This window comes from Coffea arabica, chromosome 7e, assembly GCF_036785885.1.
Source record: "Coffea arabica cultivar ET-39 chromosome 7e, Coffea Arabica ET-39 HiFi, whole genome shotgun sequence".
In the NCBI taxonomy this organism is placed as follows: domain Eukaryota; kingdom Viridiplantae; phylum Streptophyta; class Magnoliopsida; order Gentianales; family Rubiaceae; genus Coffea; species Coffea arabica.
In genome coordinates this window covers 9,659,780-9,678,317 of record NC_092323.1, presented here as the reverse complement: position 1 = coordinate 9,678,317, position 18,538 = coordinate 9,659,780, and the positions used below count along the sequence as shown (strand labels likewise).

Genomic DNA, 18,538 nt, shown 5'->3' with positions numbered 1-18,538 from the left:
TCTTTTTTCATTTTATTTTCTTTGTTGCCCACCTAGGTAGTTTGGGAGTTGGAAATTGAACCGAAAAAAAAGAAGAAGAAAAAGGAAAGAAAAGTCTACTTTTCTATCTTTAATGAAATTGAACTTTAAATAAGGCAAAAAAAATAAGAAAAAAAGAATAAGGATAGTGTGGATGCTCACCTCAAATTCTTTGGCTCAACTCATCGCTAAGTTGACTCAATCCAACACGTTTTAAGCCGAGGTAAGGCTTATTGTGGACGCTCACCTCAGCTTCGTCTGCTGGACTTATCGCCGAAGTGACTCAATCCAACACATTTTAAGTCGAGATGATCACCTCGGCTATCTTGGTGTTTACATCACCTTTGTTCTCCCGAGGTGCGTCTACCTTGGTCGATTAGGTCTGTCTGGTTATTCAGCGTTTGATACCTACAGACAAAAGCTGACTAATGTCAGATAGGTTGATATGACTGCCGCCGTTGTTATACCTAGACATATCTCTGACACCGCCGCCTTAGACTGACTCCTTGCAGGTAACAAGGAGTAGATTTCATCATTTCTTTTATCAGTTTCCTTACTATAAATACTTCCCTCCGTCTGTGAGGAGAGGAGGAGGATTTTGGCTAAATTTCTCTTCTGCTCATAACTCTAGTCCAACTAGTGTTGCTTTTACTCCTAATCCTTTGATTAACTGATTTTAGCATCAGAGCTAGATCGAAGGACAAAGCCCTAGTTATGTCTCTATCTTGACAGGTGTGCTTGTACTATAGACTCGATTCATCAGTCCGGAAATCACCTCGTCAGATAGATTTGGATGAATAGAAGTTGTATTACAATTTAAAAAGGGCTTTTGTTCAGTTTAGAACATAAATGAAAGAAACTTGTCGTAAGCTTGTTAAATTTTTTTTTTTTTGTATTTTTTTCAATTAAATGCCCAACTTGTAGAATAAATTTTTATTGATTTTAGAATCTTTTGCACTTCTTTCTAAATCTCCCATACATCGTTAAGATCACTTCACTTCCTTTCTTTTCTATTCTCAAATTCCAAACTAAACTTTAAAATTCCAAATTATATTTGAGGATAAAATGAACTTTTCATCCCTATTATTTAGGGTCCAACCCCTAAATCCCTAAATAATAGGGATGAAAAATTCATTTTTCCCAAATACTTAAGCATCTTATTGTTCTTCTGTTATATTTTATTTCGAAATAATTACATCCAAACAAGGTTTGAGGACACTTCCGTTTACTCCTGCAGACGAGCTAAAACGCTGTCGTTTTCTTATATAACAAAACCCCTAACAACACACGTATACCCCAGATCATGAAAGATGTGAGGTTTTGACTCAAAAACTTCAGCCTGTTATGCTTTTCTCCTTCTCCTTGTTAGCAAGCAATGAACTTTAATGGCGGAAACAGATATGAATTTGAAGTACCTGGAAGGTCAAAACCCTTCACCAGATGAATGGCAAGAGTTTCCATCAGAAAATTCTTTAAGATCAGTGTCTCTTTCCTATCTCATCCGAATCCCGCCCCTGCTCTAATCCAACCCTCAAGGGCATCACACGTTTCCTCCTTATCACACTTTAGATATTCTCCTAAAACCCATTCTTTATATAAAAAAAATTTGGACTATCTTGACTCTTGCCAGAGCTTGACCCATCTTTTTCAAATCCAAGCAAACCTAATAACTTCCGGGCTTCTTCAACACCCATCATTTTCAGGCAGATTTATGAAGATTTGCTCTCATTTTTCTGTATTGGATTATGTTGTCTTGGTCTTTAGGTGCATTGTTTTTCCTAGTACTTTTGTTGTGAATACTGTCATAAAAGCCTACGCTTGCAGCTCTGTACCACAAAAAGCTGTGATTTTTTATTTTGAAATGCTTGAATATGGGTTTTTTCCCAGTAGTTTCAGCTTCCCACCTCTTTTTAGCGGCTGCGCAAAGTTGAAGTGTTTGAATTTGGGCGAAAAATGTCATGGGCAAGTTGTGAAAAATGGGGTTGATGGTGTTTTGCCGGTCCAGAATTCTTTGATTCATTTTTATGCTTGTTGTGGGCTTATGGAATCTGTTTTGAAGATAGTTGTAAACATGTCTGTCCGGGACGTGGTGTCTTGGAATACCATAATTGATTCTTTTGCCAAATTAGGTGAATTGGACTTGGCACATAAGTTATTTGATACAATGCCCCAGAGGAATGTTGTTTCGTGGAATATAATGATGACAGGGTATTTGGATTTGGGGAATCCTGGAAATGGGTTGAAATTATTCAGGGAAATGGTGAAGCTAGGATTTAAAGGCAATGAAACAACTATGGTGAATGTGCTTACTGCTTGTGGTAGGTCTGCCAGATTGAAAGAAGGAAAATCAGTTCATGGAACTCTTGTTAGAGAATCTGGCAATTTGAGTTTGATTGTTAATACGTCCTTAATTGATATGTATTGTAGATGTGGAAGGGTGGATAATGCTCGATCAGTTTTTGATAGGATGCCGATGAAGAGTTTAGTTTCCTGGAATGCTATGATTTTAGGGCATTGTATTCATGGAAATCCGAAAGATGGGCTCAACCTATATGATCAGATGACAAGTAAAAGTAGTAGATTGGAAGATGGGAAAACTCATATGACTAATAAATGGAGTTTGGGCAATTGTGATGGGATCATCCCGGATGAAGTTACCTTTATTGGTCTATTATTGGCCTGTGCCCGTGAAGAACGGTTGACGGAAGGGAGGAACTACTTCGGACAAATGATTGATGTGTATGGAGTGAAGCCGAATTTTGTGCATTACTGGTGTATGGCCAGTATTCTTGACAAAGTTGGTCAAAGGAAAGAAGCAATTGAACTCTTACAAGATATGCCAGTTGTAAAGGATGCTTCACCAGAAAGCTCATTGTGGGCTGATTTGTTCAGCTCATGTCGTTTCCAAGGAGATACGATCTTGGGAGAACAACTAGCAAAACGACTTATTGAGCAAGATCCTCAGAACTTTTCCTACCATGTATTGCTGGTGAATGTTTACGCTGTAGCTGGTAAGTGGGAGGATGTTGCAAGGATAAAGGCAGTCATGAAGGAGAATGGGATTAAAAGAATCCCTGGTTGCAGCCTTGAGGACCTTACAGGAATTGTTCAGAAGATGAAATTGGGAGCTAAATGGCAAGAATTTACAGATAGTTGTCAGCTAAGATCTTCAGAAGTGAATGATTGACTTGATTTTTGAACATTGTTGTCATTAGGCATCAGATTGATGGATGAGAAGGAAATTTGGCCTCTGCACTGTAAAGGAAATGTAAATGGGCTTCTGCAGATCTCCCCTGCTGGCATTTTCATGAAGTTTTTTCTTTTACAAGGTTATATAGTTTATAGTAGAGAAAGCATTCGAAGAAGAGTGCAGCCCCTCCTGGGATGGTGAAATCAGTTTTAGCTGACATGAACGTTTGTTTCTACTTATCCATTGGTTTGTTAAAAGCAACAATTTTTCCCGTAGCATACATGTTCTAGATTAATTGAAAAAAAACTGAAGTTGGACATTTTATGACTTAAGCTTGTCAATGAGCTTGTACATTGCGTACACGTGTTAGTTACCAGGGGTGTTCCAGAGTTGTCTAATTTCCCTGGGTCATGATGCAATTTTGGAATTAACAAACACAGTAACAAGTTCATGTAGTTGTGATTCTGCCAAAACTGAATGACTGCGAATTTTCAAAGTTGAACCTTAATTGTGTGATGATGAGCAGTCCTGGATGGTGAAACCATTGACAATTACCTGCTGAATCACTTCAGAAGAAAGTACTTTGTTTGGTATGATTTTGCATTTAGCAGTTGCAGTTTATAAAATTTTTCATCCGTAGATCCATCTTGCCACACAGCGTAATGCACCATGCAGGTATCTGCCTTGCCAACAGAGAACTAGTAGTAGAAGTTAGAAGTTAACAGAAACATTTCCTATTACAACTTTGAGTATTTATTTGTTTCGCCAATCAAGGACTAATATTAACTATTAAGACCAGCAGAAACATTTTGATAGTCAACTCTGAAGCAAAACTTAGATATGTGTGAGTAGATAATGCAGTACCAAGATGCAGTCAAGACGGTATCAGTTATAGCCAACGCAAGTGACCGTGATCGCTTGGAAGGGGTGTTCTCATTGATTCTATCATCAAATTGTTTCCATACAAGACATACATTCTATAATCGATACAAAATTCCCATGGCGGATTAGGAACATTTGTTTTCCAAGGTAGGATTAGGAACATGATTTGTAGTAATCTTAAATTTACCCTTTGTTCATTTGCAGTTACTTCTGCTGCTGTACAGAAGGTAATTATTGATGAAAATGTAGTAGGAGAATCAAATTGTTTTTCTAGGATTTTCTTTATTTATGAAAATGTTTTCATTGTAAAGGTTAAACCATCTGGTAAATGGTTTTGACTGGCTAAAGAGGGAAAACAAAAGATGTTTGTAGACAAATACTCCACTCCTGTAGGCCAAACCCAGATGATCTACGAACTGTGAATAAGTACAAGCACGAAACCTTTTAAAGATATGCAGATTGCCTTGAATGCCAACCAAAAAATCCCTGCCCCTCTTTGTTGAAGGAGAGAAATTCAGGTGTACAACGGCCAAGAAAAGACATGAAGAAATGCACAATTAAGTATCGGGGCAAATGAACACAGTTACTAAAGAGATAGAGAAAGATACAAAATCGAGTTGATCAAAATATACCACATAAAGCAACCACTACCATGCACATGCTACAACCAGTAAAATGTCGAAATCTGATTACAGAAAGGTAGGTTAATGACTCAGAGTCACAATCTTTGGTGGTATGAAACAATGGTGACCGGCCATTACCCCTACATAAAACCTCTATATGTTTAATCTCCAAGGGACCAACCATCATCTTCTGTCATATCACTTAGGATTCCATGTATTGGGATGCTGGAGGACTTGTTTTCGTCTTCTCAAAACCTGTACATCATTGTGTCATCAAAATCTCTGTCATCGGATATAATTGGAAAATGCAACAAGAATGCTAAATGCATTTTATCAGTAGTTCAAGCATAACTTCAATCTTAAATGAATTAACTCGACAAGTCGAACAAAATATCACTGAACAAAATGAGATTGCGTTGCTCTGCCACAAATTCCCCAGCTCATTCTTTCATTTCTATTTTCACATATATGACCAGGTGCAATCTGGCGGGTTGCATGAAATTTGCAACTAAGAAAGTTCATAGCCCCCAGTGTTGACACAATTAATCCAAAAAACAGGAAAAGTTGAACTTTCCAATTTTTAATCTTGAAGTGTTTTGTTTTAATCAAATATTGGTACTTGTTTATGCATTGAGTATTTATTTGGTATTTCATATCCAAGTTGTTTCTTGTCTACCAAGTCAGGTGGACATAGAGTGCTTTGTTATAGGATTCAGCTGAGAAACGTGGGAGGAGGAATTAAGAGAAACCAGTGAGAATCTTGGTTTGTTGCCTGGAAGGTCTCAAACCTAATGAGCATCATGTTTATCTGATTAATGACAAACTCTTGTTTTTCATGCTGAGAACATTCAAAACAAATATTGGTCTGTATATGAGCTATGCCATCCACATAGGACTAGGCTTTTGATAACAGGCTTACCATGTATACCGCGAATCTTCACTTCTCGATATTCTTGGACAAGGGCGCAGCAACAGCACATTAAGTGCGAAAGAAAATCATCACATAAACCACCCTGCAATTAAGGAATTATAAGATTTAGGGTACCCATAAGTTCCAGGAAATACAAAGACAAAGCAATATGCCACAGTTGAGCTAAAACGCTTGATCCTGTTACTTGACGGACTTTTTGGTCATGTTCATTCATTAGGTTGAGCATGAGGTTCATCCATCAGTTTCATCTTCTTTCATGTATGTACAATAAAAGTTTCACAAAGATCATTCGCCACTACAACAAGGATAAGCACTGCATTTCTTTTCTTTATTTCAATTCTGGCTTGACTTCCAACAGCAAGGGGGCTGAATCTGAAGTAGGTGCTGAGAAGAAGATTTATGTAGCTGCAGGGCATTGGGGACTCACCGCAATGTTTAACTGTTTCCGAAGTTTTTGCCTGATGCAACAAGTATAGCAACAGCAGGACAATATCAAGGAATAAGCCATCATCTCATTGCAGGCTTCTGATGAAGCTGCACATAACATAAACCAAATTACCTGTCAGCATCGAGTAGTAACCAAACATAGAGCCGGACTCCTACTTATTCTTCAAATAATTTTATACAGGATACTACTTTTTCAAATTCGGAACTCAAACAGATGACCCACTTAGCCCTCAGTCATTAATGCACCTATGATTGAGGTATCTAAGTAAACAACTGCTGCTAATATCTAATACTAAGGGCAAGATAAGTTATTAGTAGAATTTCAAAGAGAACAACCTGTTAGTTCAGCAGAACACACACAATTGGTACAAGCTTATTGGAGAACAACCCCTTCATCAACAAGCATCCTAGAACAACTACCAAGACCACATTCCAGAAATATTTACAAGAAGTTACCATTGATCAAATCCAGTAGCCAATTGCATTAGATTTTATGCTAAGACAATTCACACATTTGAGAACTTTTAAGGGAGAAAGTCCAGCAACAAATATGATGAATTAAAATCTGGGAAGTAACAGAGTCACTTACACACGTGCCTGCTAGTTGCCACAGTTGCAACTCTTGAAAATGTCCAACAAGGAAAGAAGAAAGTTTTTATGCCTGCACAGAGAGTGTAAGTTCATAAGCATTTTTTGCAGTGCATAACATGTTGAGACAACGTACAGTTGAATGACCCTAGCTCAAATATCCTCTTTAAGACCATGAAATTTGTTGCCATTATGAGCCTGGCTGTCCTTGTGAGGATGGCGTTCAAAGTATCTACATGCCAAGAAAATAATAACTAAAACCAAAGGCATCAAATGAAATCCATGGTCTAAAGCAATAGCAGATTTTGCAAGGAACAGACTTTATTTCGCCACTAATTCATCATCAGAATTTCATATTCTCCTCAAATAGGAAAAGTTCTGCTTAGCAAAGATAACAAATCAAAAGAAAATAACAAGAATGACTTTTTCCAAACAATCCCAGTCAAATGAACAGAATGAAAATTTATACTTCTATTGATGGAAATCTTAAAAATGGTAGTCTCATGTCCTTGTAAGCAAGCAACAAAAATAACCTCAAAAGATGAAGAATGAAGAAAGTAAAAATTAGTCTCTCTGCCACTGCTCATTTATCAGTTTTTGTCGCTTAAATTGTCAATATATTCCAGAAGATATTCGTATAATACATGCTTTAGACCCATGTATTAAATTTAGATACAGGTGGCAAACAGAAAATTTCATCAAATTTTCTCCTCACTTCAAGAAGCAGATAGAGGGAGTTTTCAATCAAAACAGAACTGCTGTTCTTCACGTAAGCAATAAGGAGCTCATAATAGCAAAAGAGGGAAACCATTCAGATGCCTTGCAAAGAATACTAAGCAATATTATGACATACATAGAAGAGGTTCTGAACAGCAGCCAAGCAAGTCCGAATGCCATTCTTCATGTTGATGTGATCCTTGGGAATCTAGTAAATCATGTTTGGAGGAAACTGATGAAGTATTTCTGCAAGAAAGATAGATACATAACTACAGTTTACCACAAGCAGTAAAAGAAACAAGACAATATGAAATTTCAGAGTAGGTGCATAATGTCTTTCTACAGTAGGAACATCTGTTGAAACCTAATGAAGCCATTACAATATTTCCGTCCTTCAAGGAGGTTATACCATCTACAAGGACCAGTCAGATATCTTAAATATTTTAAATCGTAAACAAATCAGTCAGATATATTAAATGTTATAAATTATAAACTTGAAGTACGCATCACATTAGCATGCAAAGGTCAATGGGTGAATTTTTAAATCAGCTCAAACACCCTAGAAAAATATTTGGCTACCACAACAAACAGAACAGAGTATTGGGAGTGGAGGAAGAACCAACCTTGAAGGTGGGTGTTTGTCGACACTCTTAGTATATCTTTCACCATAATGTTCATTATCATTATTGAGATCTGAGAAACTGTGATCCATTTCCTTTGAAGTCTTCTTGGGTGAAACCTTCTCTGGCACAGAGGTTGCAGCAACAGCTTCAGTAACCTCAAGAAGATGTTGAATCATTTCGCACTGGTTCACATCATAATTAGCTTGGGATCTTTGAAGTTCTAGTTGAAGTTTTTCATTTTCTTTCTTAATTGCCTCAGTAAATGGCAAATTTGGATAGGAACAGGAAAGGGTTTTCTTCAAAACTACTGTGTCCTTTACAGAAGGATCTCGACTCATAATCACATTTTGCACCTTCCTATCCTCATCATCCAATGTGTATTCACGTTGATCCCTATCAATGATTTCCAACCTCTCCTGACAAGTGGAGAATGAAAGATAAAGTCTACAACAGATGTACAGATGCGTGAAATAAGTCCAGTAAAAATTATTAATTATTAAGCAGGTAACCTCAAGGATATTCAGAAGACGATAGGTCCAAAGTCTTAGCTACTTGTAGAGCATTTTAAGTTGCCAGGTTTACATCAGTAAATGGAATCCAAGTTGCCATCAGAATCAACTATATTACTTTAAATGATAGCGGGAGGGCACAAAGTGCATAAACTAATCTCTTTTCCTTTTTCTCAACAGTTTGTTGAGTAGTCATGATAAGCAGCCTAAACCAACCCATTTGTGCGTGTGCGTGCGCGCATTGCATGCCCATGTGCATGTGTGTGTGTGTGTGTGTATATGCCCAATGTGTTCCACATATCTTCAAGAACTTCTCACAGGACAATAACTATTTCTCTTTATCCTAACATCAACATTTTGGCATCTGGTCAACTATGTTGGCATTGTGTTACAACATGTTTGGGTTTGTATACACTTTTGGCACGCACAGGAAATATCAAAGTCCAAATCTCATCATCAATCACAGCTAGTCACTAGAGAAATTAATTCTGATTTTCCCAAATTCAGTGCAACTAATTCTGGGGAGCAAAATCTACTGCTTTCTGAAAAAATAATAAAAGCACTAAATTTAGAGAGGTCAAGGATGATAAAGTAGCACAAGAGTGAATGTGAATAGCAGTTAGCTAGTTAACCAACATGAAGGAAGCCCCAATTTTTTCACGGCATGTTTTTAAATTTAAAAAAAATATATACAATTCTGTAATCAATCCCTTCCTCAAAGAAATGCAAGAAAGGCTAAATAATTTGAACATGATCTGGAAGCAAATCTGCAAAAGAAAGAGCAAAGATAGACCACAATCATAATACAACATGGATAGGAACAAAAATATCAATATGTTGGTAATCAAGCTAATGGCTGAAACCTGGGATGCAACATCAAGAAAAAAGATATAAATATTTACCCGAACCCTAGCATTATCAACAAGAGTGATTAGAGGAATGATCTTCAAGTATCGGTCAATCTCGGTTTGGGCCTTCCTGAATTGGTACACAATGTTCCACCCCATGGCCAAAAGGTATAAGTAGCTCCTATCCTGGCAACTATTCACCAAAATGTACGATCTCCTCAAAGCATCCTCTAGCTGTTCCAATGGCTCTCGTGTTTCTGGATACTTCTTAAGCTCAGAAATCTTTAGCTGCTCTAACAAATTCCCAATCAACTTCAGATGCATTGCAAACTGCCTGCAATTTTTCTTGTGCATCCGAGCTGTATTAGCGGCCTGCACTATCATCCCAATCAGCCTCACCGCATCAACACCAGTGAGCTGAGCAACATTTGCAATTTCCCCAAAATGTTCCCACGTAGACATTTTAGACTCTCTTTGTTATTATTATACTTCAACCCTGCTTGATTTTAGTCTCACATTAGACAAATCCAGTGTTGATAAACCACTCGAAAATCACCTCCTTACTTCCCACAAGTCACTTAGCTGAAAATTTGATACAATACAATCAGTAAAGCACTAAAATCTATAATTCCTATTTATCAGAAAAATTTAAATTGTGCACAAAAATAGTAGCACAAAAAGAAGAACACCACCTACAGATCTTTCAATATGAAAATTCAGGTCCAAATCTTCAGAATTGATCCCAACAAGACTGAATTTTTAATTTCTTTTCCTTCTTTTTTATGGTTTTTTTGGTTTTTTATTTTTTGGTCTTTTTTGTGTGTTGTTTGTTGTGGGGGGGGGGGGGGTGTTTCAGCTGCAGTGGAATATTCAGTTATCAGTCAACGAGATCTCACAGATTATCCAATGCATTCCTTTACGCTTCTAACTTTCTTTACGACAAAGAGAAAGAGAAAAAGGAAAAAGAAGTGCGAAACTAAAGAAAATTTTCATTTTGACTCATCTTTTCAAGTAAGAAATCAATTGAGAACCACCAAAAAAAAAGACATTGAAACCCCAAGAAGCATACTTGAAAGTTACTGAAAACCGCTGTTAACTTAGCCCTCTACTGACTTCTCTTCACCCCGAGCATCTCAGTTATCACCTGTAAAAAATAATCAGCACTTGATAAAAGCCCACAAGAAATCAAAAAAAAAAAAAAAAGGGAAGAAGAAGTAAATCAGTGGACTAACAAGAGATACATGCATACATTAAAGTAATAAAGATACAAAGTTTCATACATTGAATTTTGCTTCGGTGCATTCCATTGTGACTCTTGTGGTAGTACTACCGTGTAAAATGATGCGAGTATCAAATTATCAATTAGTCCACGTGGGTACCTTAATTAATGGGAAAACATTTTGTATTTTTTCAGAAAATTCCGAAATGGGATAGCTCAATAAACATAATTAATGCAGAATGTTTCAAGAAAAAAAATCAAAAAATGAAGAGATTTGCAGAGCAAAAAAGATATGGAACTGTGTGATTTACGTGCATTGCTTCAAAGGTTTCTGAATTACTCCTAAAGAAAGAGCCCAGATGGGATACCTCTTGTTCCTCTCACTCTCACGGCTTCGGTGAAGTTTGTCCGCTGGCTGGGAAGGTTTGTGCTGTGAACTGTGAAGAAGAGAAAGACCGCTACTCTCTCCCGACTCCACAGACTAGTCTCTCTCTGTCTCTCTTCAATCACTATTGTTGCTCGGCTGTGATTTCTATTACTCTTTTTCCCCTGCCAGTGCCAGACGGACAAGCTAGCGGAGGTTGCGGTCATGTGAAATGACTACAATGCCCTTGACTTCTTCTTTGGTAGTTTGTTTGGACAGCAATTTATTTGGCCAAATATATTTACTTACATCATCATTACAATTTCCAATACACCTTTTTACCTTCCCAATTACCTTTTTATCTCACATACATCACGTCACAAAAAATGCTACAGTAAAAATATCTCAAATAATTTACAATCCAAACAGACTATGGTAGGGGTCTAGCCTCTAGGAGGAGGATAGAAAATGGTCACGGACTCCCACTCCCGTAGAAGAATATATTTGGCCTTTGACTTCAATACTTTGTTACTTGCCTAAATGTATTTTCTTTAATTACTTGCCTAAATAGTAGTAGTAACTACTTAATGCAGGACAGTTGCAGAAGATGATTTAACTGGTAGGTGCTCATTGGACATTCGGTGAGAATGCGTTAGATGTTAACGCTCGTTTGGATTAGCTGTTTTTGAAGATATTTTTGAAATATGTTTGGATAGCAAATTTTTCTAAAAATTTTTTTGCTTACATCATAAACATATTTTCCAATTCACATTTTTATATTCTCAATCACATTTTTATCTCACATACATCACATCACAAAAAATGTTACAGTAATTATTCCAATATGAAAAGTGTTACAAATGTTTTTGGAATAATTATTTACTGTAGTAGTGTATATGAAATTTTTTTATTTTTTGAAATATTTAATATATTATATGGATGAGATGTTTCTTGCGTTATTTTTATTTATGTATTACTGTAATATTATATTTAAAAAACTTGTTTTTGAAAAAAAAGCCAATCCAAATGAACCCGTTTTGTTAATTATAAAATTGTCCAAATACAAGAAGCGAAGTAATTATGATGGTATATATTTATATAGTAATTTGATATACAGTAATTTAGATTTGTTAGCTGATGCTTACCAGACACCTGCTAAAGAAAAAAACGTGTTTGTTTGGATAGGATATTATTTGAAATATTATTTAGAATAAATACTGTAGCACTTTTTGTGATGTGATATATGTGAGATAAAAAGGTGGATTGAAAAATGTGTTTATGATGCAAGCGAAATATTATTTGGGATAAATTTTGTATCCAAACACTCCCAGTTCTGTTAAGTATATCCATCCTCTAATCCTTAGACGCTTGTACCAACTTTCAAATAGTAATTGCACGTTCCACCTAGCCTTCGGAGAAAACCATGCTTAAAATAAAAAGAAAAAGTTGTTATCATTTTGACTAACCTTTGAATTGGTTAGAACTACTTCGTTTGGCAAATGGGTATTTTTTATGTTTGTTTAAAATTTTATTATAATTTATTATAAAAATTGTAGAAAAAATATTTAATATATAAAACTTTTTTTCTTTTTCTTTCTTTCGTTTTCATTTTCATTTTCTTTCCTCCCCTCTTATTCTCCCTCACCTCACCACTCACTAGCTGCTGGTGCCGATCGAAATTTTTTTTCTTTATTTCTCCTCTGCTTCCCCTCCCCTCTCCTCTGCCACCCTTCCCTTGCTAGTCACGCGACTAGGGAAGGAGGGGGGGAGGGAGGCGGGAGAGGGATGGAGAAAGAGAGGTGGCCCTTTGCTGGTCGTGCGACAGGGAGAGGGGGAGGGCTGGGGGAGGGAAGGGTGGCGGGAGAAGGAGGGGGAAAGAGAAGTGGCAGGGGAGGGAAGAGAAAAGAAGGAGAGGGAGGAAAGGAAAAAAAAAAAAAACTCTGCTTCTTCCGGTGCTGAAAAAGGTGTCGGGCGGTGGTGGAGGTGGTGATAGATTGAGGTGGTGAAGGAATAAGATAAATTTTTTTGTGTGTTTTTAGATATTTTGAAGTACGTATTTTAAAAACTTTGAGGGGTTTTTTTAGAGTTATTGAAGTTAAAATTGTTAAAAAATTTGTAGAAAAAACTAATCGGTTTGGCAAACAGGGCAATTATATTATTCAGGACAATGGAAGTCTTCAAAATTTCTGAATCTTATTAGCGATGATGCAGAATAGTAATCATGTTGTAAAATTTCCTTGCTCGTAGGCAATATGTCAAGGTTTGACTAGTATTGGCCAAACTGCACATGTAGCATTCAATTTCCCAGTCTAAACGTACAAGACAAAGACAAAAAACTACAATGAGCCAAAATATCATATAAGGGTATTGAGTTAGCTATCATGATCAGCACTAATTCAACCCCATTCCTTTTTCCCTATTTCTTGTGGACCACATCCTATTGCCGTGACCTAAATAAACTGTGCAGGCCATGGTTTTTCTAGTAACTGCATTGGTGCGTTTCGTGCTTTTCAGCACAATCTATAGACCTTTTTTTTAATTGCGATTCAACCACCGTTTCAACCACTGACGGGCTACCAAAAGGAATTCCTTTGATCCAGTCAAATTTTTATGCCTTTAGTCTTCCTTCCTGTATAATAGAATAAATTAAATTATACAAATTAAGCTCTTTTTTTTATAGAATAGAATAAATCATTTTATATATATATTATCGTTGTCGGAAGAAAAAAATTACCATTTCAATAGCTACTGTAAACTAATGCTTACCTTGAGTTCTTGAAATCAGGGTATCCTATTTCTCACCTGATATCAAAAAGTGTGTTTAGATAGTAGTATATCTCGAAATTATGTCAGTTTTCCTTTTATTGTATAATTACTTATATCATTATTAATGAAATTTACACCATTTAATGATGATCGGAGGTCCATTGAAAAAGGAATTATTTCAAGGGGAGAAAAAGATATTAGAGATTTTTAAGGGAGGAATTATATTTTTATTTTACATATATCATATGATAAAGGTGTCACAATAAAATAAAAAAAAAGCATAATTATATATATGTGTACTCTGGGCAACGATATAAACGGTTGTGCGCATGATAGATGTACCGCAACCGTAGCGCATGTTCCGAGTTCCAGCTGTAATGTGGGCACAGTGCTCGTTGACAGGTGGCATCCGTACTACTGCTGGTTGTGATGCTACTGCTTGTTGTTTTCCTGTCTCTGTGACCGATTAGCCTTTCTCAACTTCATCAAGGTTTGTTTGGATTGCTTCATATTTCCCCAATTTTATTTGCTTAAATCATCTTTACAATTTTCAATACACATTTTTATCTTCCCAATATCTTTTTATCTCACATACATCACATCACAAAAAGTGCTACAGTAAAAATATCCCAAATAATCCCAAATAACTTACAATCCAAACAGACAGCTTTGTGAAAATGCTCATGTTTCACATTTAATCTTACTTATCCTTTTTTATATTTATTTATATTTCTTAGTTAATTTTAAAATTTTAAAATTATGATATTTGAAATATATTTTAATGAGTACTCTATCAACATCCGTTAGACAAACCCTTTTTTATAAGAACGTTTTCAATTAATTTGAAGGTTGGCGTTAAACCAAACAAGGAGCTCAGTTTCTTAATTTGTTGAAACGTTTTGATGCCAACCAAGTTTCTCAAAAGTTATCCCCGTTCTTAATGATCCCTTCTCATGTTCGTATGGATTACTTCTTTTGCTCAACTACTTGAATGGTTTATATTTTCTTTTTTTTTTTTGTTTGAAATACTCTCTTGAAACGAGAAGCTTCATTAATTTATTGATATTACTATCCTTCTCGATGGTGAAACTCATTATGTGTTTGGATTGAAATATTTTGAAATAAAATAATTTGTTTCACAAATTTCAATACTTTTTTATCTTTTCAATCATTTTTTTATTTCACATACATCACATCACAAAAAGTGTTATCGTAATTATCTCAAATAAATCATTCAAATAAACTCCTATCCAAACAACTAGTGTCATCTTAAATTCATTATTGAATTGAGGGAAATTTTGGCAATATTCCTGGACTGTGTATTCATTCCAATCTCTTTATTTATTTATTTATTTGTTTATTTTTAATCACTTTAGGATTACATGGCAAAAAATAATAATAACAAAGGATTAGATAGCAATATCTCAACCCAAGAAAATAGGATGAAACCCAAATTGTGGTGCATTAACTTCTCCTTCTTATCCTTGAATCAAACCTTATCCGTGCATGCCCCCACCAGAAACATCATGTCCGACCACAAGTTAAAGTAGTCATCTCATATTGCCAACTTTTCATTCTATTCTGTAACTAAAAGAAAATGCCATGGAGGAGGACTTAGAAGACTCACGAGACACCGACACCATAATGTAGTAGGAACGTGATATTTGCATGAATTGTCTAAGGTATGATTGCCCCCATATACTACTACTATATATTCATTTTGGTCACTTGCTCCTCAAAACTTCTTTACGTGCAATATTGCTGACCTTCCCACACCCCCGCAGTGTCTTTCAACAGTTGTCTTCTCGTTTATTGATAATTACAGGCCTTTTTTCTAACTGGTCTACTACACAAGTGGGGAAAAAAAAAAGAGAGAGTCGAATTACATGACTTATATATGAGATTTAAATTTTTTAATTCAAATCTAGATTACAGAAAGTTAATCTTAATTATATTCTACGAACAGGTATATGTATTGCACAAATACTACGTTACTTTGCTGCCTTTAACACTCTTGAGGACTTTCCGCGGGGCATTGGATTTGGCAAGAGAAAAGGACATACAACAAGGTCATGCCCCGTTGCTTTGGTCACGTGGGGGTTGTTCCCTCGTTAATTTTGTCATTTCTTTTGTACAATTAGTGGTATTTTTTCGCCCTTTGGAAACTGAATCTTATATCCACCACTCCTGAACTAAGTTCAGTTGCTTGATACACAAAAAATTAATCTCCTCATCAATCATTCTTGTCTTTTGTTCATGGTTGCAAGGTGCAGTTTGTCTTCTGATGTTTTCGTACGGTCCATGTCATGATGTGATTGGCAACCCAATTTGGAAAAGAATAATGTAACCGCAAATAGGAGCGTGCAAAATCGAAAAATTCAGATTTATCAATCAAATTCGAATTGAATTCGGGATTTTCGAAATCGGTAATTCAGAATTCGATATTGAAATCGGAATTTTCGATTCCGAATTATGAGAATTTGGTTCGAATTTGATAATAGAGTTTTTGAAATTGGAATTTCCGATTTCAATTTCATTTTATAATATATATAATAATATTTTTTATTTCAATTTTGTTTTATAATATATATATTAATATGTATAATAATATTTTTTATAATATATGTAATATAAAATTTATATTATATAACAATACATCTAACAAAAAAGAAAAAAGGAAAAAAGGTTTCCGAATTCGGTGAATTCGGAATTCGGAACTGGTGAATTCGAAATCAAATTTGGTCGGTAATTCTGCTGCCAAATTTTTGAAAACTTTTGAATTTAAATTACCGAATTCGAATTCGTTGCACACGCCTAACCGCAAAGGGGTGAATTTCGCTTCTGGGCCTCTATAATTAAACTTTTGTTCTGTTGGGTATAGTTATGTAATTTTTACAATTTTTGGTATAAAATGATACTAATATAATTTCAGTATAGACATAAATTTGTCAACTTATACAGCTAATTCATGACGTTAAAAGTGTAAGATTTATATAATCAACTGGAGAGGCCGCTTCTATCGTGAATTTGGTCAACCAATAAATGAGGATTAAAAGTCTTTTTTCAATAAATGGATATATCAATAAATGAGGATTAAAAGTCTTTTTCAATAAATGGATTAAAAGTTTTTTTTGGGGGGGAGAGGAGTTGGTGGGGAGGGGGAAGAGGGAGGGGGAGGAGCAGGGCTGGTGGAACAAACATTCCTTGCACCAGTTAGGTAGTTCATTTGATGTGACCCGATTATATTATGAGAAGCTAGAGGTGGCAAAATAGGCGGGATGGACGGGATTTGCTTGAGTTTGAGATGGAACCTAGTCATATGGGTTTAGATCCAATCTTACCCATATGTGTTTTGGGACTAACTTGGGCGGTATCACTTTGGAATGGGTTTAGATTGATTCCGCCCAATACCCAAATCTATTTTCTACATATTTTTTCCCTTTAATTCATTTTTTATTTTTTATATAACTTTAATGTTTTTAATTTATTAAATTTCTTTTAGTTTTATTAAATAAACATGCAAGTGCTTTATACTCAGGATTCCCACCAAAAATTGGATTAACAATAAAGGAAAAGATAGATATACAGTCATATTCCAACATATATCAAGATGGCCAAGGCACTTAGGGTGTTGAATATTTATGCTCATCATTGTCCAAGGATGACAGGTCTAAACTGACTGAAATGCTGGAAATTCTTGTGGATAATGACTAGGAAGACTGCTAGATTATATTCGCAGGTATGACTATAAAAATTGTTAAAGATAATTTTTGAATCTAAGACTCCGTTTGGATTGGCTATTTTTTCAAAAAATAATTTTTTCAAATACAATATTACAGTAATATATAATAACTCAAAAAACATCCCATCCATATTAGTATATCAAATATTTCAAAAAAAATTTATAGTAAAAATTTTTCATATACACTGCTACAATAAAATATTTCAAAAACACCCCAAAAAATAACTAATCCAAACGGAGCCCTTGCTATTTGAGCCCAATGGGTACCCAAGTATTTTCCAAAATTTCCCATCAATTAATGGGTACAATTGAAATTTGTCCCATTTTAAACCCATTATCAAATTCCTGTACCCATACCGTCCAAAGTCCCCATGGGCATGGGTAACCCATTGGAACTTGGGACAAATTGCCACCTCTATGAGAAGCACATCCCCCCTTCCCTTCTGAATTTTTTGTTTTTATAGTTTATAACGTATCAAGTCTCGAGTACAGGTATAAACTCTTCCACCTATTCCCATCCTTAATAGATATTTTCTTCATCAATGCTGAGAAAAGTCAGAAACTTGAGTTGGATAACCATCGGTCTTGTTCATTGGAAAACATGCTAGTTTAGATTGCTATTTTTCGGGAGCTTTTTTTTTTTTGTTAGAAAAATACACTATAAATCTGTAATTATTTGATATATGTAAAATTAAAAATATGTTCATAAAAAATATAAAAATTTTTTATTTTAAAAAAAATGACAATCCAAACAAGGAAGTCGAGTAGTTTATGAGAAATGACACGCGAGGAACCTCACCTCATTAGGTAGGTGTTTTATATGAAAGATATCTTCTTTCTCTGCTGTTATTTTTTTTCTCAGACAAAACACAAAATGTGAGCAATGGAACAAATTATCTCAGATAAAACACAAAATGTGCGATGCAATAATACTTTTAGTTTTTTTTTGGTGGGCTTGTTTAGATAATAAAAAAGAAAAAATAATTCTACATCAAACTCAAAATGAACCCACTTAGTCCGAGGATAATAGATTTTTTTTTTCATGAGATGGTGAAAGAATAATAATATATT

General features: G+C 35.3%; 2 protein-coding genes across 4 annotated transcripts; one reads left to right on the top strand and one right to left on the bottom strand.

The window, feature by feature from the left end:
* The first annotated feature begins 1,152 nt into the window (after positions 1 to 1,152).
* LOC113701293 (pentatricopeptide repeat-containing protein At3g51320) lies at positions 1,153 to 3,540 on the top strand. The gene has a single exon (XM_027221879.2). It carries the CDS (start codon positions 1,463 to 1,465, stop codon positions 3,203 to 3,205), a length of 1,743 nt encoding a protein of 580 aa, XP_027077680.1. The 5' UTR covers positions 1,153 to 1,462; the 3' UTR covers positions 3,206 to 3,540.
* Positions 3,541 to 4,652: 1,112 nt separating this feature from the next.
* On the bottom strand, positions 4,653 to 11,115 carry LOC113702143 (protein MID1-COMPLEMENTING ACTIVITY 1-like). Of its 3 annotated transcripts, XM_027223166.2 has the most exons (10): positions 10,964 to 11,113; positions 10,657 to 10,755; positions 10,446 to 10,520; positions 9,431 to 9,958; positions 8,020 to 8,435; positions 7,533 to 7,642; positions 6,681 to 6,752; positions 6,072 to 6,178; positions 5,633 to 5,726; positions 4,653 to 4,968 (listed from the first exon to the last, which is right to left on the bottom strand). In XM_027223166.2, the coding sequence occupies exons 4-10, from the start codon at positions 9,836 to 9,838 to the stop codon at positions 4,916 to 4,918; spliced, it is 1,260 nt and encodes a 419-aa protein (XP_027078967.1). In that variant the 5' UTR covers positions 9,839 to 9,958; positions 10,446 to 10,520; positions 10,657 to 10,755; positions 10,964 to 11,113; the 3' UTR covers positions 4,653 to 4,915. The 3 variants fall into 3 exon arrangements, with proteins under 3 accessions (XP_027078967.1, XP_027078966.1, XP_071914893.1); XM_027223165.2 differs by lacking the exon at positions 10,657 to 10,755 and having other exon boundaries at positions 10,964 to 11,115; XM_072058792.1 differs by lacking the exons at positions 10,446 to 10,520; positions 10,657 to 10,755; positions 10,964 to 11,113 and adding an exon at positions 10,069 to 10,204.
* Positions 11,116 to 18,538: the final 7,423 nt, after the last annotated feature.

Coding starts and splice junctions, on each gene's coding strand:
- LOC113701293 (XM_027221879.2), top strand. CDS start 1,463: ATGGCAAGAGTTTCCATCAGAAAATTCTTTAAGATCAGTGTCTCTTTC.
- LOC113702143 (XM_027223165.2), bottom strand. CDS start 9,838: ATGTCTACGTGGGAACATTTTGGGGAAATTGCAAATGTTGCTCAGCTC. Junction 7,643..8,019: donor GACAAACACCCACCTTCAAG/GTTGGTTCTTCC, acceptor TCTTTCTTGCAG/AAATACTTCATCAGTTTCCT. Junction 6,179..6,680: donor GGCAACTAGCAGGCACGTGT/GTAAGTGACTCT, acceptor TGTTATGTGCAG/CTTCATCAGAAGCCTGCAAT.